Below are 19,492 nucleotides of genomic sequence, written 5' to 3'. Positions count from 1 at the left end.
CAAATACATCAGAAACCCATATAGTGCAGGTCTAGAGCTGTGCCACGGCTTTATATTAGCTGTAAGAAAGCCTAAAGCTAGCTGGCACCGTTTCTGTCCCACATGCAGTAACTTCAGAAACTATGTACCTTACTTGAGGAGGGTATGGACTGCAAAAGTTAGTGAACAGTTACTGTATTAGTTCAGGCAACTGCTTAATGAGCAACAGTTTAAGTACATTACTGCTCTTACTAACCCTTAATGCCATCTGTCAGTTCAGTAACACTGACAAGAAGCTTTAAAAGCTTGTAGCCTAATGCAACCTGTCTGGCTAGTCTGCCACAATTCCCAAAAGGATACCATGCTGCTGCTACAGTTCCTACGAACCAGTGGAATTCAGCATTAGTACATGCAGCAGCAGTTTTGTCCTGTGGTGGATGAAGTCAGCCTACATCTCAAACAAACATCATGTGTTCTAAGAGGTCCAGCTAAGAGGTTGCAGAAGCAACATGTTACATGATCAGTGAAGATAGAACTTCCACTACAGATGACCATGAGCCTCATGTTCTGATGCAAACACCTCAGTTGGTACTCGGGAGTACTACACCAGTAGTTCCTAGAGAACACGTGGATTAAAATGGTCTGCATTTTGCATGTTGACTGCAATCAGAAGCTAGACAGCTGTCATCCATTTAGCAGCAGCTGAAGCACTGGAGGGGCAAATAGAAGAGTTGTAATTTATAAAGGCTTTTCATTAACAATGCCAGGAAAAAAACCCAAATAATTTAACCACAGTGTATTTTGAATTTAGTTCACCTTCTTTCTATGCATAATGCTGATAGAGAAAAGAAACATTGATCACTTTTTTCTGTTGGGGGCACAGTTGCTGTTAGCTGCTCAGGCACACCACACAGCACTATTCTGCTCAAAAGCCAGGGCTATTTTTATGAAAGCTGCGTACTAGGCAACCTTCACAGTCTGCAGAAACCTGCTTTATGCACTTCTGATGACCTAAGCCCAGCAATAACAATGTAGAAGCCTTGAGTTGTTTCTTCCCACCTATTTCAGGCCCTCCCTAATGACCCACACTATTCCCAGGGATTTCCCCTTCATTCCTTCCGATACCACCTTGTACTTCCACCTTAGTGGAAAAGGGACTCGAATTGTTTCACTAACCCAAGAAGAAGCCTACTGATCACAAAGCTTATTGATAGCGATTTCCCATACCAAGTCTCTTTCACACAGCAATTTTTGCTGTACTACTGTCCACATTGTTCCACTGCATTTCTTTGTCCACACTCATGCTATTTCATTCCCAAAGGCCAAGGCAGCATCCCCACAGATTGCACCTAGCTGTCATTTCAGTGAACAAAAATCCTCATAATAGACCACAAAGCCACCTTTCCACAGACAGCTGTAAAGAGTATCATCAGCTGAAAGAGCTGCACAAATACAGGCAGAACCCGCCTGTTTTGCTCCCCCATAAAGACAGAGCAATGATGTATTTGTACATGCTAAATGCTGAATGCTGTAGCCAGGCAATGTCAAAAAATAGCGAGCAGCAGTCAAACCACTAATCAAAAATTGCCAGACTTAAGTGTGAACAGTGTCTGAACAAGTTAGGAAAAAAGAATCAGGAATCTCTGTAAATCAGCAAATCTTAAACATTGTCTTTATTCAAAAAATTTGAATAAAACAAACGCTTTTATGCCACAAGCACACAGGCACCTCCAACTTCTTTAATCTTCTCCTCTGCTCTTCTACTGAAGAACTTTGCTTTCACAATTACAGGCTGCTTGGGCAGCTTCCCCTTGCCCAGGACTTTGTAGTAGCCCTAGAAAGATTAAAAAATCCCATTAAGTGTTTGTAGTCAGATTGCAGGCTCCTACATTCAGACCTATCTTTTAGTAAGCACCAGTTAAAACCAAAACCATGATCACCATGACCTCATTCATCATCAGCCTCCAATATAAAATTGATACCAATGAAGGAAAGATCCCCTGCATGACCTAGTGGATTGCATTTGTTCAGACAAAATGGAAACCATAAACTGAACTTTTCCTATAATTTACAAGCTGGATTTTTTCCCCGCCATACTCCATATACAGAAAACACCATGAAATCTGGTAAAGAAGTCGCCAACCTTTCCCTACTTTTTTGAAGGGAAGAGCAGTTGGCTGCACTTCCACAGCTATCTACTACCCAATGACTTCTGGTCCTCGAACTTCTGAACAGAGCAAAGGATTCTTCTGCACATCCTAAATGTACAATTGAAGCTTTTGCTTCCCTACCACTGGAATCCTCTCACTTCCTTCCTGTCCTTTACATTAAAAGGACAGCCGTTGAAGTCATCACTTCAGCAGTGTAACCAGACAATACAGGTATCTTCATTTGGGGCGCAGAACATACCCACTCAGCCAGACTAGTTTGTGTCACTGATCTGGTGGCAGGCTGAGATATGAGACATCACAGCCAGCGAATAGTGATCAGATGTTTATGTCCGAGAACTATAGCACACCAAAACAATCAAACACGTTAAGATGTGACTCTAGTCTCGATATTAAACAAGTGACTGTATATAAATGAGACTAGTTCTGCTGTGTTTTTATACATGCCTTCAGTAACATTTTAAACAAGTAATCTTACACTATCTTCCAGAATACGCCCATGTCCACAGTAACACACAAGTATGAGAAGTTCTTGCAGGAAAAAAGTAACAGCTAACTACCTGTGTAACTACTTATATGCCAAGAAATTTGTCCCCAGAAGTTCACAAATATTCAAGTACTGTAGCTTATTTGCAGTTCACCATTTTCCTACCTGGATACACAAAGCTAAGTTACACATGAAATAACCAGGAACTGCACGTTTGAACATGAGCAGTAACTTACTGAGCGCACAACATCAATGACGGGGGCCAGTCCAGCCTCGTTTTTTGCGTAATTGAGCCTTGTCTGTTCACTGACAAGTGTCCATAGTTTATCCAAATTGACAGTAGGACAGAACTTTTGGTTTCTCTTCAAGTGATAGTGTCTCATGCCTACTTTTCCAAAGTAACCAGGGTGACTGTGAAAGAAACACATTCCTCATTAGATCACACTTCTAATTCACCTTGAACAAGCAGGACTACAGATTAACACTGAAACAAGCATCTTTCTTTGATCAAGTAATCAAAACATCACATTGTGCTTTCATACTAATACATGCAGTATTTTAGTGTAACAACCATTAGTGTCCAAACGAAGGGGAAATTATTTTCTCTTGAAGCATTTCCCTCCGTTGGAACTCACAACTCAATCCCTCTCACTGGTAAGTTTGGTCCAGCCCTCTACTTCCAGGGCAACCCCAACTCCATGAATCCAGGGAGGGCTGCACTGCCCGAGGCATTTCAGCGCTCCTGTCACTAACCTGGTGACTGACTGAGTCAAGAACGGTCACAGCCAGTGAATATAGATTAGTGGTTACTGTCCGAGTACTATAGCACACCAGGACAACAGGCAGTGTCCAGATGTGACTCTAGTCTCGGCAAAACAACAACATACCCTCCCTTAACAGTATGCAGCTAAATAGGACGCCATTTGGATTGAACGTAACATTGTGCATGTGCATTGCTAAGCAGGGACTACGCTGTAACAGGCAAATTTGGTCAAATTTAACGAATTCTGCACTGAACTCTTAAAGATGCCTGGTTTAAGCGAAAAGGCCTTTGATTTTAGGGTGAACAGGGACGTGAGTTGACTGTAGCTATAATGCCACACTTAACATTAGTGGAAAAACACATAGAATGGCAGGGATATTTGTTTGTTCCCATATAAAAGTGAGTTATTTCTACTTCAAGAACATACACCTTGCTCGTACGTATTTTAAATGTTAGCTTACTATTTATCAAAGTTAATCCTGTGATGGTGCATGCCACCAGCATTACCACGCCCTCCAGGATGTTTCCTGTGTTTGCCTAGAAGAAAAAGTTAAGTTTGTTATGCTAAGAATATTACACATTAACACTTGAGCTCAGAGGTATGTTCAATGTCAGTTTAAGCTGATTATTCTAATTCCACCCCCTCTTCTGAATTCAGCTCCATTCAGCGAGATGAGCCAACTAAAAGCTAACCCCACAGGAGGAAAAACAATAACCACAGCATGCCACTGGGGGGTTTAGAGGAGTGGAAGGCACCAATGCCGGCACCAGTAGGGTGACAAGAAAAGGTGGGGATGTCCGAAGGGTCGAAAGGAGACAGCACCACCCCGTGAGCTAAAGATGTCGCACAACCAGCACCACCGCCCGAGCACTGCCCAAGCTACAGATCCAGAGAAGCCTCAAGAACGTGCAAGGGTTCGGACCAGCCCATCCCCGCGGCACCTGCTCGCCGCCACCCGCAGCGCCGCTCGCCATCGCCCAGAGCCTGCGCGGGACCCCGCGGCCCCTCAGCGCCGGGCCGGTGCCGCTGGGGCCGGGCCCGCACCCGCCGCGGGGCCGCCGCCCGCCGCCTCGCCACTCACCAACGCGGCCGTGGCCGTGACTAACATGTCCCCTCAGCTTCCGGGTCTTCCTCAGTCTGGAAGGCTGCGGGAAAGCGAGAGAGCGGCTGTGAGCGACGCGAGCAGCCGCAGGCAGGCCCACCCGCCGCCCTCCCCCGGTCCACGTCGCTCCCCGCCGGCGGCGCGGCCGGGCGCCATGGTGGCTCGGCCCCGCCGAAGGAAGGCCCGGACGGCCGCCGCGCAACACCCTCCCCGCCGCGCCCTGCGCGGGCCGCGGGCTCGGAGAAGCGTCCCCCCGCCCCCCCCCGCTGGTCCCCGGCCGCGGGCCCGTGCCGGAGCGGGAGGCAGCGGCCGCGGGCCCGGGCAGCGGCACCCACCATCTCGGCGGCGTGCGCGACGGAACAGAAAGAGCGCGGCGCTCGCGAGAGCGAGGCAAGGCACCGCGGGGCCGGGCGAGGGGCACATCTCGCGAGGCTTCGCTCGGGCGCGCGGAGCGGGGCGGCCTCTCGCGAGAGCCGGGACCGGGGCGGCCGTGGGGAGGGGCCACGGCGCGCGGCGGGGCCGCCCTGGACGGCTGCGGCCGGTTTCCGAAGAGTGAGCGGCCCCGGGCCCTGCGGCGGGCGGCGGTGGCACACCGGGCCCCGGGGCCGCCCGACCCCCGCTGCCGGTGGCGTTCGGCGGTGGCGGCGATCGCTACCGACGCCACCCGCTGCCCCCTCCCTCCGTGCCCTGCGGCCACAGTAGGGTTTTGAGCGGGATTTATTTAAACTTCGGTGACAATGGAAAAATAAATACGTCGCGCAGCCTGCCACACTACGGGAGCGGCTCCCGGGGGGGCGTGAGCTTCTCAAACTTGTTTTTGACGTATTTTGTACCATAAGGCTTGAAGCAAATCTTCACCCATTTAAAACACGGGTCTCATACTGGATTTGCGTTTCCTACAGGATTTCCTCCTCGGTTAAAGAGCGCACTAACGGCATGGCACGCTCAGGAACACCGTTAGTTTTAACAACTAATACTGAAGGCAAACCACCAGCCCCCATTTTCTGTCCATCTGACCCTTTCAGGCCTCCCGGTGACACGGGGATGGGTTTACAGTGCCATCTGAAAATCAAGGTGGCGTCTGTAACAAGTAAGAGTAAACAGCATCTACAAGTGTTTTGAAACATAATCTCACCTTGCCTGCTACTCTCCTCCGATTTGCTTTACAAAAACTGGAGACACATTGATGGGTAGGTAATACAGTGTTTAAAAGCTTTCTACTTAGATTTTTGACATGCAGACAGAGGAGAACAGCTTTGGTGTGGGAGAGGGGTTTTACAGCAATACATTCTTGCACATCACCATTTCTGTGGCTTTTTCTTGCCTTTGTAGCAACTCTTCTCTGCAGCACTTCCTTCAGCCAGTGATCTTGGGTTTATCCGTTGTTTTCTTAAGAGAAATATGCATTCACCAGTATATTTACTAGCAGCTGCTGTTTATAAAATAACCAGAATCCACCTGATACAAGTGAAGTCTAGCAGCTGCTGTTTATAAAATAGCCAGAATTCACCTGATACAAGTCAAGTTACTCCTTCCACTCTGAGTAACATCTAGAAGTCATTCTGGAACTTGCACCATGTTAACATTTGTGATTATGTTTTCATTGAATCAAAAGCACTTTGTATTTTAAGACATTTCTTGTACACTTAAGAAGCTTTTGTATAAACGTGTGTGAGGGAAATAAGAAAAAAAAAGGAAACTACTTCACCTTTTTAGTGAAGAATCCCTCAATTTTATTATATGAGGCTGATAGCAAACCAGAACCACTGTCAGGTTAGGAACTGCGCAAGCCTCAAAGCCAATCTAACTAAAGAAATCTTGCTGCAAATGAAAAAAAAACCAGCATTTGGGATTTGGGGTTTTTTTGTTTTCTAAAGGTAAGAAGCTTTAGCTAATTTTCATTAGCCGTCAGACTTGCAAATGTATTCAAGTATTTTATATTTTCTTCTTCAGTCTAAGGGAAAACTTACAGCATCTCAATGGGAGTTACATTACCAGATCAAAAGGCAACATTCACAGCTGTGCAGGCAGCCATGGCAAGCTAACCATTCCTGTCCTGCTGAAGAGCCTTCACTGAAAGGGAAACACCACCTAAACAGACTGCAGTTAATGCAGAAGGAAAGCAGACTCATGAAATGTCAGCAGTCAGCTCATCAGAAATCTAGGCAAAGGCTGCTTGTATTCCACTCTGATCATCCAGCCAATGTAGCACAAACCCAACCTGAAAATACCACAGTTCTGAAGCAGCATCTATGATACAATGACAAAAAGTAATCTGCTGCTAACCTATGCCAAGAAAAAAAAGTATTTAAGAGATTCTTCTGTTAGGATAAGAGTAACAGAACAAGGATGTAAAATGCCTTGTCTCAGCCCTAGAGGAAAACATTGAAGAAAAAACAAGTTACATGTCGTGAAATAGCAAACCTAGTAAAAGACAGGTTCATAATAACTGTTTTCTAATTTAATTACAAATTCATTGAAAATCCCAGGGAAGTTACTGGTTTTGTATGTACTCAACATCAGAAACCGCTGAGGTTTGCAAGGAATAAAACCAAACAGGTATATTTACAAAGTTTATTAGAAACCATACATACATATATTAGGAAAGGATGTACTGTACCTACTCGTTGCAGCTTGCATGTCAAAGAACTGAGATCTCCTCAGGTTTAGCAGTCTTAGTGCAGAATGGATTACAAGTACTTTACTGACCAGAGTTCAAACCAAGTGGAAGTTTTGTATTGTGAACCAAGTACCTTATTATCAAGTTACTTTGTTACGTCTTTCTCTTAAAATTAATTAGAAGGAAAAAAACCCCAAAACCAAAAAACCCAACTCCGCCACATGAAAGCAGTCCCTGTGCGTACAACCTCTCCCACGTACCCGAGCTCATTCATCCCCGCAGTATTCAGGCATCAGTGTAGCTCTCACAAACATCCCTTGAAGTCAGTGGTTCTGCTGAGACAGTCAGCTGCACATAATCAGCTATTCATTTTTGCACCAAGCATAACTCAATTCATAGTAAAGAAAAAAAAAAGCACCTGTTATTTTCAGGAATATACAAATATTTACCACAGTTTTTCTCGCTCATTACAAAATCAGTTACAAAAGCTTACAGCACATTATGTACAAATTCTACCCAAATACATAAAGGAGCACACCAACAGCATCGGTCATCACTTAAAGCTGCAGTCGGCTCACTCCGCTCTCCTCCATCAAACTGAAACGCTGCAGGTGTCTCAAGAGCAGTGTCTTAAATAGTCTTTGGGTTGGTACTTCGGCAGAAAGGAGCTAGTTCTTCTTGTGAAGGAACTTCATTTTGTTTCCTAAAGAAAGCACACCATCAGCCTCTAGCACATGCTGAAAAGCCAAGGGCAATCAAAAGTTACTTAGCAGACCGGATCTAATTTGTAACGTAATTGCTGTGGACCAGCAGGGAGAGCCAGGGCACAGAACCCTGAGCGCTCAGCCCCTGCTTCTGCTCTTCCTCGATTATGCTTTGGTTCCCTCCTCCCCAAGCAAAAATTAAAGTGTTGACAAAGATCACAATTAAATCTGAGTTTATCAGATTAAATGTGCTTTCATCGTTTCCTCCCTATTTCCTTGTCACATTGAAACTGCTCGGCCAGCTGATGTCACCTCAGGTAAGCCTTTTGTAACTTAAAAATTCAAAAAAAAGACACCGCAGTTGATTTCAGAAGTACTTCTCAAGATGTCCTTACCAAGGCCTCGCAGAAACTTGTTCACTCCGCTTTGTTCCGTGTCTGGAAGCTCTTCCAAGTACTGCTCAACCCGCTGCTCGAAGAGTCCTGCGGGAGAGGAGCCGAGGGAGCTGGGCCGAGCCCGGCCGAGCCGCTCCCGCACCCCCCGCTTCCCGTTCCCGCAGCCCCTGCGGCCTCCCGCCAGCCCGGGCCCGGCTCGGCGCCGCCCGCGTACGCGCGGGACAACGGGCGCGGGTGGCGGAGGCGCGAGGGGCCGGGCCGCGCTCCCCGCCGGCCCCCGGGCAGGGCGGCGCCACACCGCAGCCGAGCGGGGCCCCCAGCAGCCCGTCCCGAGGGCGCAGACCCGCTCGGCGGCTGCGGCGCGGGAATCGGGCCCGCCACGCCCCCCGCGCCCCGCCCGCCGACACGGCCGCAGGCCCCGCCCCGCCGCCAGCTGCGCCCCCGCAGGCCCCGCCCCGCCCCCCCCCCTCCCGCCGGCAGCCGGGGCCGCGCCTCACCCCGCCCCGCCCGTACCCGCGCAGCTCTCGCGGCAGTGCGACGCGCGCCCCCGGCCCCCTCGCGGCGGGAGCGCGCCGGCCGGCCCCCGTGGCCCTGCCGGTCCCTGTTAGCCGGGCCTGGGGCTACCGAGGCTGCCACGTCCCGCCGGCGCGGGCAGGCAGCCCCCGGGGGACGCTCGCCCATCTCTGCACCGGCGCGGGAGGGCTGCCGGGCGCCCGAGCCGCGGACGGCGCCGGGATGCGGCCGTGTGCCCGGTTGTCAGCGCCCCCGCCGGGTGCTCTCGGGAGCTCCACGCCCCGGGGCCGGGCTGCGGGCAGGCGGAGGGGGGCCGCTGGCCGAGAACCTGCCCCGCGGGAGAACCAGCCGCCCTTACCTTTTGCCCGGCACTTTCTCAGCTCTCTGTCCTGGATGAAGCCAGCAAACATTTGGGATTCCATGAAGACTTCCAAGAAGCGGCGGATGCTCTTGGAGGCCACAGATTTACGGAAAGCCTCCCTTTGGAAGGCACGCTCGCCTTTTTCATTCTGGGTTAGGAACAGGGAATAATGGCCAACTGTCTCCACAAAGAATCGGATAAAAACCTCAGACACTAATCCATTCAGGGTGTTACATTCTGCAAAATAAGGCGGCAATAAGACACCAAAATCAGCTGCTACCAGAGCTGTCAGCATTGTCATCCCCAAGGGCCGGGCAGTGTCGTGCAGCAGTGTGGGGATGTACCGACACCACGCCGGTCACGGGAAGGAGCAGTACCGGCTCCCTGCAGACCTGGATGTGCACCAGGCAGGGTGACAGCTTCACAGTCCACACTGCCAGCCTACATAATTGGTGTTTCATAACCACGAGTCAATAAGAAATACAAATCCTTGGGATACGGCTCAGAAAATTACAAGTTTTGTGGGTGCTTTGTCAAAATTACACCTTTTTTTACAGATTTTAACTCTTGGGTTTTCCTCAGAAGCTTCTAAATGACTCAGAATTAAAATGGTTGCTCTGGGGATAATGACCCTTTACCAAAAACTGATCAAAAAGGGTATGTTGTAGAATTTGGGTTTTCATCATTGCTGGGATGTTAAAATAGTTTTACATGTGTAACACAGACACATAGAAATAAATTTCAGAAACTGAATAGGGGCCTGTTTCATACCTTTTAACCACAGGCATTTAAATTCACCCTGGGCTGTTTTTATAATTGCTGGAGAGAAATATGAACCTTCAGAGGCAACCCAGCCCTGCTTGCACTGAAATTATTTTCTGGAGGTACCTGCTTCTCTCCCCTGAAAATACCGAATGCCAAGAGCAACTCTGAACTCAGACACACCCCTAAGCGTGCATGGTTATCCAGACTGAATTAGGGCCAAGTTGACTGTAAAACCGCGTCTCAGTAAAGGTTTTGAGGCAATCATGGGCGTGCGTGTCATTTACAAAGAAACTGAAATAGATCCCTGACGATATATTACTGTGGGTTGATGCTATCCATCCCATTCCCTGTACGGTCAGAGACTATCTCTGATGTTGGAAAAGGTACCTGAGTGCTAAGTCCCACCTTTCTTTTTTCTGGATGGAAAGTCACAATACTACCTACATGGTTGTTTAAACAAGTCCCTGTTTCCAAATGAACTTACCGTCATCTGAATCACTATCTGAATCCTGATTTATCAGTTCATTCTTTCTCTCTAGAGCCTGCTCCAGAGCAGCTTGCAGTTTTCTAGGTAATAGTGTGTCTTCATCATCCATCTGACAGAGGAAGAAAAAAATATCTTTAGATCACATTAATCTATGCAGAAACTACAGCAAATACTTTCACAAGGTTTAAAATTCAGAATAAAAGCATTTTGTATCTGCTACTGTCATGCCTACAGGAACAAAATAATGAAAATCTATGTGCATCTATCATATATTTCTAAACAAAATATCTTGTCGCTTTTAATGAGATTAAAGTCAAGCATGATAATCCAAAGAGCAAGGTAAACATATAGAAACTTGGAATCAGCTCTTTACATGACAAAGAGTCCAAATAGTTGTTTTTATCTAAATATACATCATGCAAAGCCTAGCTACATGTTTACACAGCTGCTCTAGTTGGTTTTAAGCAGCTTCTTTGATTCTTGACAGTTGTTTTTACTTATATTCTAGCATATCTTGTTTTCTGGGTTTTCCCCCTGTTGCTTTCTTCATCTTATTTACTGATTGTTCAGCAAAAGCAAGTAGACACAAGAATCTTAGCTCTGCAACCACTATTCACCAGCCATATCTTCTAGCTCAGGGGTCCTCAAACTTTTTAAACAGGGGGCTGACATGCGAATGAAGTGGCAGGCAGTCATCTGCGGCTGCTTGGTTTCACCCCCAACCCCCGGCAGGGGGTGGGGGTGGGTGGGCGGGGGGGTTCTGTAAATACCAGGGGCCGGATTGAAGACCCTGGGGGGCCGTATCTGGCCGGCGGGCCATAGTTTGAGGACCCCTGCTCTAGGGAATCATACAGTAAAGTTTACTTATCTAACCTGCAGAATGATGATTATTTTTGAAGTTGTTTAGTGCCACATTACTATCAGGAGATGGTGATCCTTTATGTTCCTGTTTACAAGGCTCCTGCTTTCGCTACCACATGAAACTATTCTTCACCTTTTCTCTCTCAGTCAGAAATATTTCTGTGCAATTTTTGTCCTTTTCACCTCCAACAGTGTGAGTTTTCTTGCTAACATGATGTTATTATGTTTTCTTTGCACTTTAAATACAGTTACTGATTTCTTCTGACAGTCACAGCCTCGCTCCCTTTTGCATACCTGAGGAGCGGTACTTATTTGCAGGTGAAACAGAAAATGAGCACTTTTTTTTATTCCCAATCTCTTTCCCTTCCAATTCCTTCCAAATATCTCTAATCAAAGAAACCTAAATGTACTACAGGAGTAAACAGCTTGCTAGACTGCATGGCTACATTTCAAGCTGTACTTTACCTGTCTGATGAATCGATCAGACCCCAGGTTAACCATCAAAGCCTAAAGAAAAGAAAACACTACAGTGAAATATATCTGAAGAGACAGAAAACATTAATTTGTGTCAGCCTTTTCATAGAGAAAAATCACCTGAATGGTCCCAAGCCTCAACATGAATCAAATTCCTACAGTGAAACAACAGGTGGTGTGCTTTTTATAAAACAAGAAGATGAAGTTTTTCTTTAGAGCTTACAGTCTAATTTAACATAAATACAACAGATCTCATACTAGGTTAACATGTAAAAAAAAAAAGCTAAAAGGGTTAGGCAGGTCTTTTTTCTTAAACCTCAGCAAGGTATTGCTATTCATTTTTGTTAATGTGCAGATGGAAAGTATTTCAGAGGGGTTTAAAGAAAATGGTGTCATTTGCGGCAGCAGGGCTTCTGAAGGGCAAGGGTGTGAAATATTAATAATAATGAAACAGCAAACTGAGAGACAGAGCTGAGAAGATCTGGGAGACCAATGTTAGGAAGGTGGGAAAAAAACAGAGCAGAGATTTACATGGGCCAGAGGCACAGAGAACCTTTAAAGTGTGGACAAGAGAAGAAATTTTCACAGAAAAATGACCACAAGTTCATAGGAGTAAGAGAGAGGAGAGCGCCCCTGGGTATTTTGTGGCTTTTTACTGGAAGAGTTGATGAAGTGCAACTTGCATTTGATTTCCAGCATAGTCTTAGGAGTTAAAAAAAAAAAAAAAAAAAGCCTTAAAGGTTTTATTTTCTGTGCTGGCTATGGCTTTATGCACAACTCCCTTTAGCATTAATAGCTGCTGTAGCAGATGACACTTCATGTCTTCCTCTACTTGTTCCAGGTAGGACGAAATCAGAACAAATCAACATATTTACACTGCACTTACTTGTTGACCAGGTTAACATTCACTTCATTCTGTCAAGGTGCCCAGTATGGGAAGAGGGGTGGAATAAAGAGTAGACTAAACCTACTACTGCAGTTTTACCAAGAGGCAGTTGCCCATGAGAATTAGGCAGAGAAGAAACAGAGAGGCAGATTAAAAATTTATCATGTAAGGATTTATGTGCAAATGGCAGGCCCTCTCCAGGGTGAGGCCAGCTTTACGCTGGGCAGACAGCTCTGGTGTCAGCTCCTACCTCCTCCACGGGCAGCTCCTTCAGTTTGGGCAGAGAGCTGGAGAGCAGTCCCACCAGGAAGGGCGTAGGGCAGCACACAATGTCAATCATGGATGAAGGCAGAACAGGAATGAAGGTGTGCTGCCAGGAGAAGGGGTACAGCAGGGCCACCACGGCGTGCGAGCAGCTCGAGAGGGTGCTGGAGGGAGAAACGACCACATTAGCAGAGGTTCTTCTTCGTCCAGAACACCTACCACCTGCTGATAAACTTTGTGTGTTAAAATGCAAGTGCCCAGGGGGCTTCTGAATTCGGAGGTGCCCAGGTCCCCTCCCAGTCCCCACCATTTCTGTACTGTGCAGAGTGGTAGTTCCTCCCACACTCACTGTTAGGTGACTTGAAACTAAAGGTAAAAAACTAGAAACAATTTGTTTCTTTATAGCACTCAGAGACACTTCGATCTAGAAGGCAAAGTTTAACATTCCCAACAGCACTCAATAGCAGCCGCTTTGAATGATGTTTAAAATCCAAAAGCAGCTTCAGTTTTTAGCTGTTACGACCATGTTGGTAGTAAAAACACATAACATGATGTTCCTACATCCCGCGCTAACACACAAAGAAGGGAAAATAAAAAATAAAACAAAACTGAAGAAAAAAAAATCCTAAATAAAAGCTCTACTAATGTAAAAAACCCCAACAATCAATACTTACTCCCCAAAAAAATGTGTTAAAGCAACACATTTTTCAAATTTTGTGTGTTTCTGTGACAACAACAGATTTTTATTGTAATACACTTTAACAGGCTTATTGACCAATTCTAGCGATAAAGGTATTAACCCTACTCAGTGGAGTACTCTAAAATACACACTTGTACCCACTAAACATTAAGGCTTGATATAATTTGTGGAAAACATCTTGCACACACTGTCCTTCCACCTACTGAATCTGATTACCTTCTACTGCCACATGGTTTCCAAATGTTAAAAATAAAGGAATATCATTACCAAGCTAGTTTTATCATCAGGGGAATAAAGACAGGCTCTCCGTTTCAGAGCTTTGATTTTGGACTGCGTTACAACGTCTGCTTCTCACAGGCTGAGGATGACAGAAATTTGGATTTGTACCCAGCCTAGTATGACTGAGCTAATTTTCTCACAGCACAAACTTCTGCTGTGCTTAATGTAGCCACAAAGAACTATAAATAACTAATAACTTCAGAGCTGTCCCTGCTTGAGAATGCTGGGGAGAAATGCTGATTTCTTCTACTGCAAGGTTTGTTGGAGACTTTAGGTGGCATCAGACTTCCACCAGAACAACCCTTGTGAGCATTTTTAGTTGTGGATTATTCCAAGGCCAGGAGAAAGGTTTCTTCACCTGTTTGTTCCTGTCAGTGATTAACCTTTGAAGTCTGCTGAATGGGAAAAGTAAGAATTAGAGGAGAAAGAGAAAACGGCTGGGGAGAAGCCAATGCTTGTCTTTTACTGCAAATAATCTGTTGAGCTGGGTTTACCTGACATTTCCTTTAAGATTTGTCAATCACAGCGTATCTTTATAACATACACTGCCTGACACAGGTTTCTTGTAAAATGATGCATTTCTCCATTTATTTATTTTATTTTATTTTATTTTTAGTAGCAGGCAATGGTGCTGGCATTGCTTTGTATTTTGGTCTCGAGAGACCACAGCAAGCACAGTGCTGTGTTTGAGAAGAGCTCTGGAGCATGGTACAGCTCCCAGCACTTTCTCAAGCTCACTTCAATGAGTCTGCAGTGTTTTCAACTACTACAAATTCAGTCATCTTAGCCGAGTGACTAAAAAAAGAGCCATGTTAAGCTAAAAGCAGGAAAACATTCTTCTGATACTCGGTTAGTACTTTTTCCTTTCTATAGAATGCCCTTTTGTAACTTGTTATTTTACACGCAGTGCTGTGACGTAAATCAGCCCCTGCATCCTCTCGTGTGTGCTATTCCCACGCTAGGGAAGGCTTCGGGCTCAGGCCCAGGACACTGGTTCCTCTTCCAGAGCTTTCTCGAGAGCTGGCTGGGGCAAGGCAGCAGCTGAATGCAGCAAGTAGTCATGGTGGGGGTGTCCTGCAGCAGCACACTGCTCTGCCCTGCCAGTGTGCCACCGGTCATGCCCCTGCCCCTGCCAGCAGCTCAGCCTGTGCATTTTAAGGCTCTGCACACTTTTTCAAAATTCAGTCTCAGAAAATCTTTCTCTGTGAAGCATCTCAGGCTGACCCCCATGAAACGCTCGCTCTGAACGTTCAGCCCCAGAACTGCCTGCTGCCCTCCCGCCCAGCGCTGCTTGTCCCACGTGCTGTAAACTCCTGCTCGGGCAAAGTGCCTGCGTCTCCTCCGTAGCTGGAAAGATTCCTATTTAGAAGGGATACACATCTTTCACTTCAGTGTGAGGTTTCTACATGCCATCAAGTAAAAATTCAGAGGGGATGGATGTAAGGGAGACCCCAGTTTACATCTCTTAAAAGGAACTGAACCATATTTTAAAGAGTATATTCATGAGAAGTGTGTTTGGTAAATTAAAAAAGAAAGCCCTACCCTGGGAAACCAAGTCCACTCCAGTTTTTCCTTTCAAGATGTGCAACCCACACATTGTCCCACTGTTCTTGTTTATGAGAAATAAGAAGTCAGATGATTTATTTTCTTTAAGGTGTGTGAAGCACATGAAGTAAAGCAACAGAATAATCAAAGAAATCAGATTTTCAAAATATTTTCACTTTTAATAGTCTAGGGCAGTTCTGGTAATCCAGAGAGCTGGTTTTGAGAGTGGGCTTTTTCATTTGGTCTGTGCAGTTTTACAAGAGCACTGCATAATGTTCTAGCTGTCGTTCTACTGGAAAACATTTCTTATATTACCCATATGCAGGTAATTTCCTACATGGGCGCAAGAAACCAAACCATTGCATGAATCACACACTAACGAGGAGCATAACCCATCACACACTTCAGAGAGGAACCGCTGCCAGAGTCATGTACAAGTGGGAGACATGCTGTGACAATCCCGGGGCTCCAGCCACCCCCCTACAGCATAGGGTGAGCTGTGCCCGGGGTGCCAGCATTCCCTCCTTCCCCAAAAAAACTGGCAGCAGTAAGGCCAAGCTCTCAGCCCAGCACAGAGATGCGGACTCTTCTGCTGGCCTGTGATACTCTGCCCGTGCGAAGCACCTGCTGACACCCAGCAGGCATCCCTGCTGCCAGCTACCCGCTGTCCTGCACGCACGTGTAACCGTACACGCGGGATAAGGCTACACTGACTGTGAAAGGTGACTGTGTTTGCCAGTTTTGTGGGAAAAGGGAATTTTCTTACACACAGGTATGTAAGGCTATTATCCAGCCGTACTGGATACATACACAGCCTGTGCCACGAAACTCATCCCATTAGACTGTACTCATCCTGATAATTTGCACTCCACTACAGCAGAATTAGTGAACAATTTCTAGAAAAATACACACTTTCAATTGATTTCAAAACATAGGCAATCCATCACTTCTCCTTCTAGTTGGTTTGGGCTTCTTTTTTTCCTACGGTTATCATCTTGCTAAAAATTATTTGGAATTTGCCCAAGTTTTGGTTTTTCCTATGCCTTTTATTCACTAGATTAAAAAAAAAAAAATCAATGTTTGATCTTCTTGCCATGCAAGTTTTAATATGAGATTATAAAGTCTTATTGAGACTTGCTTAATTACAAATTTCTCTCGATAAAGAGGTCTTTTATCATGTTACAGACAAAAGATGATAACGCTTCTCTCCTACTCAAAGTTGATTTATTTTCCTCTGGGCTATTTGGTTTTCTAGATCATTTCCTCATGATAGCACACAGAAACTTTTCCTTGTCGTGTACTTGGCTGGGGAGACGCAAGGCTCAGACTAAGAGCTGAGGCACAGAAATTTCAGACGTTACCATGACTCAGCTGAATTGTTGAGACTGCTTCTGATCATGGTTTAGGCCCACGTCAGAAGCAAATTCATGTGACTTAACAAGAACATTTACTGTCCTTTAGACAGGAGGATGTCCGCTATCAATTTCTGGGTTGGTCAACCAACAAAAAACCCCAAGTCTAGGCTATATTAATATCTAATCACAGCACAATTACCATGTTCTGAGAAACGCACGTTGTCTGCTGTTGAACAGTGACCAGACCCTGCCCTGGCTGTGGGGAGCATGCTGATGCGGGTGCTGGAGCTGGATGTGTCACCAACTCTCACAAAATGCTGAAGTCTTATTCAGCTACACATACTACTCACATTAGAAATATTCCACAGAAACACTTGATAACTCTCTTTTCTCTGTAACAATAGCTGAAAGTCATATTCCTTCTCACTTCCTCCTCTACCACCTTCCATTTCTCACAGACCCAAGGCAGCCTTGCACACTGAGCATCTCCTAAGTCCAGGACTAAGCCTCTAGCACAGACAACCACTTGCTGCAGGGCTCCCTGATCCCACCTTGCTCCTCTCATGCATCTCCACGGTCATTTTGGCATTTACATGGAAGGAAGGGAAGGTGAGAATATCCCTTCCCCTTCCTCCTCCTCCTCTCCCAAGGGACAGACAAACTTACTCAGCCAGGAGAGGAGGGAGGACCACCCCTTCATGTGCAGGGCTATGCCACACAGCAGCTCCATCACCCCAGGGCTGATGTCAGCTCTGTGCTATGCCAGTGCTCTGGACCATACACAGGACTGGGACTGACTAATCTTCTAGAATCTACTTCCTCAGATGGAAAAGCATTGCCAAAAATATAAATTCACAAAGAAGTGTTTCCACGGCCCACATTTACTTTTCCACAACCTTTTCACGTTTCTCATTTCTCCCTGCTAATTACGTTACTCTGCCCACATCTGCTGAACTCTTCCCTCTGCTGTGTTAATGCATATATGCTGCTCTGCAACCGAGTTACCTCCCTGACCCACACCCTCTAGTCTGCTGGGGAGAGTTCCCTCCCACCTGAGGTTGGACTTCAGAGGCTCCATCCTTCCCAGGTGTAACACCTCGACTCAGGTGGGTATTACACACCCATGTGCCTTGCCACAGGCCACGGCCGTGCTTTTCTGGGAGAGCTCCTACCCATGTGCCGTCGATGAACTGTGTAGCAAAACCAGATGCCTGACACTTCCCTCCTGCACCCTTCAATGTCTCCCCAGATCCTGGATTAGCTCCAGCCTCTGACAGAGAGACAGGCGTGACAACTCTGCAAGATAAAATGGTCTGAGATTTGCAGAGGACTCTGTCAAAGACTCTGGGAAAAGGCTACAGGGCTAAGGATTCGTCCTGCCTCCCCTCCAGCACACACGGACCTCAAAGACAGAGGGGAAGGACAAAGCAGAAACCTTGAAAAGCATCAAGTAAAGAGAAATGGAAGTCAAAATTGTAGCAGACTGCTATAGTTTGGGTGGGAGTGGAGAGCATACAGTGTTACTGTTACTGTGCAGGCTGTAATTCAGAGCAAAACTGTGCTGTGCCGGACAGAAAACACACCTAAGCTGTGAAAAAATAAAGGTTTCTCTGGGTGTGTAAGAATAAATAACAGCAGCACTATTATTCAGGTGGTTAAGACTAAGTAATAGCATCAGGGACAAGATATAAATAAAAACACATCGGTATCAAAAGTGACAGTCTCCATACTCCAGCTGTCTCACTGTAATCAGCTCCTGCAGCATTCCTGCAGGCAATCAGCTTTTAAAGCTAGCCCCGGAGGATCCCTGCCCTGTCAGAAGAGCTGGCTGACAGCAGGGAGATGTTACCGCTTTCCCCTTGGTCCACAGTGTGGGCGCTCAGCCCCAGTACCCCCTTGACCCCCAGACACTATTCTTCTGAAGCTGTGTGCTCCCAGAGCCCCCCAGATCAATGGCTTTTGCTTCACTCCCCAGGCTGCTATGCTGTGAGGGCATGGGTTTCGTTAACCTAGATACCAGCAGCTACTCACCAAACAGGGCATGGAGGAATAAAATGAGAATTCAAGGAAGTCTTTGATACAGTGGCGCAGGACATCTCCAGTTTTCTATCCAGCATGAACGTGTCAGACATGACAGTGTTTCTTCCTATACACAATTATTGCTGATTGTTCCTTTCTTACCACTCTACAGTGTTTACAAGGGAAAAAAAATCTCCAGTTCCTCTCTTTTGACTCAAACCAAAGAAATGACATTTTTGCAGCTTCTCAGCAAGCAGACCTACCCTGTGAACATTTCAAAATAAAATCACGTGAGTCGTTGCTAGAGGAAAAGAGAGCATTGCGATGGAGCCATCTGAGTGCACAGCTGCAGCCCCAAGTTCAGAATGTGCAAGCACACGCACTCAGAACAACAGGCACACTCAGAGACGCAGCATCGGGTGCGGGGAGGGCTGGGGAGGGGGCTGTGGCCTCTGGAAGCATATGGGATAACCTTCTCACCAGGAGCAACGTGAAGCAGTAAACACCTTTGTGCTGGTAAACTAATACTGAAGCGACGCTGAAATGGAGATTTTTGAGAAGGGGAGCTGTCACGGGTAACAGCACTGCTGATTGGGGATTAAAGGGTACCTCTGCGTGTCCATGTACAAGCCCTGCAATTACTGACGGGTCTGGGAGACCCGCCTGTCTGTAGGATTGCTTGCATTTGTAAGGCACCATTTTCACATGATCAGGATTCAGAATTTAACTTGTTTTCACTTAAGTTTTTAAGCTTGTGTGTCTGC

The 19,492-nt window shown here is 46.4% G+C and overlaps 2 protein-coding genes and 2 non-coding genes across 12 annotated transcripts in view; all 4 read right to left on the bottom strand.

Moving 5' to 3' along the window:
* Nucleotides 1–1,625: 1,625 nt before the first annotated feature.
* Nucleotides 1,626–4,984, bottom strand: RPL27A (ribosomal protein L27a). Its single transcript, XM_055723104.1, has 5 exons — nucleotides 4,836–4,984; nucleotides 4,480–4,543; nucleotides 3,859–3,934; nucleotides 2,871–3,045; nucleotides 1,626–1,813 (listed from the first exon to the last, which is right to left on the bottom strand). Exons 1-5 carry the CDS (start codon nucleotides 4,836–4,838, stop codon nucleotides 1,685–1,687), a joined length of 447 nt encoding a protein of 148 aa, XP_055579079.1. The 5' UTR covers nucleotides 4,839–4,984; the 3' UTR covers nucleotides 1,626–1,684.
* On the bottom strand, nucleotides 2,407–2,538 carry LOC114016813 (small nucleolar RNA SNORA3/SNORA45 family). Its single transcript, XR_003561512.1, has one exon. It is a non-coding gene; the product is annotated as a small nucleolar RNA SNORA3/SNORA45 family (small nucleolar RNA).
* LOC114016812 (small nucleolar RNA SNORA3/SNORA45 family) lies at nucleotides 3,375–3,506 on the bottom strand. Its single transcript, XR_003561511.2, has one exon. It is a non-coding gene; the product is annotated as a small nucleolar RNA SNORA3/SNORA45 family (small nucleolar RNA).
* Nucleotides 4,985–7,060: 2,076 nt separating the features above from the next.
* The window catches only part of DENND2B (DENN domain containing 2B), a 180,097-nt gene continuing 167,665 nt past the window's right edge, over nucleotides 7,061–19,492 (bottom strand). For 8 of the 9 annotated variants that reach the window (XM_055723097.1, XM_027810361.2, XM_055723098.1 and 5 more), the window contains 6 exons: nucleotides 12,817–12,994; nucleotides 11,672–11,713; nucleotides 10,343–10,454; nucleotides 9,091–9,330; nucleotides 8,220–8,306; nucleotides 7,061–7,823 (listed from right to left, as the gene is read on the bottom strand). In XM_055723097.1, the coding sequence (XP_055579072.1) occupies nucleotides 7,789–7,823; nucleotides 8,220–8,306; nucleotides 9,091–9,330; nucleotides 10,343–10,454; nucleotides 11,672–11,713; nucleotides 12,817–12,994 (694 nt within the window). In that variant the 3' untranslated portion in view covers nucleotides 7,061–7,788. Of the gene's footprint in view, nucleotides 7,824–8,219; nucleotides 8,307–9,090; nucleotides 9,331–10,342; nucleotides 10,455–11,671; nucleotides 11,714–12,816; nucleotides 12,995–19,492 lie in introns of those variants that run through there. The other variant, XM_055723099.1, reaches the window with a different exon arrangement.

The sequence above is a fragment of the Falco cherrug genome, chromosome 10 (assembly GCF_023634085.1).
Source record: "Falco cherrug isolate bFalChe1 chromosome 10, bFalChe1.pri, whole genome shotgun sequence".
In the NCBI taxonomy this organism is placed as follows: domain Eukaryota; kingdom Metazoa; phylum Chordata; class Aves; order Falconiformes; family Falconidae; genus Falco; species Falco cherrug.
Note: the sequence above shows the minus strand (reverse complement) of the source record. Positions and strands in the feature narration are given on the sequence as shown.

What these genes read in the sequence shown, in the direction of transcription:
- RPL27A (XM_055723104.1), bottom strand. An exon ending in AGGATTAACTTTGATAAATA is followed by an intron (nt 3,046 to 3,858) that starts GTAAGCTAACAT and finishes TTTCTTTCACAG; the next exon opens with TCACCCTGGTTACTTTGGAA. An exon ending in TCATTGATGTTGTGCGCTCA is followed by an intron (nt 1,814 to 2,870) that starts GTAAGTTACTGC and finishes TAATCTTTCTAG; the next exon opens with GGCTACTACAAAGTCCTGGG.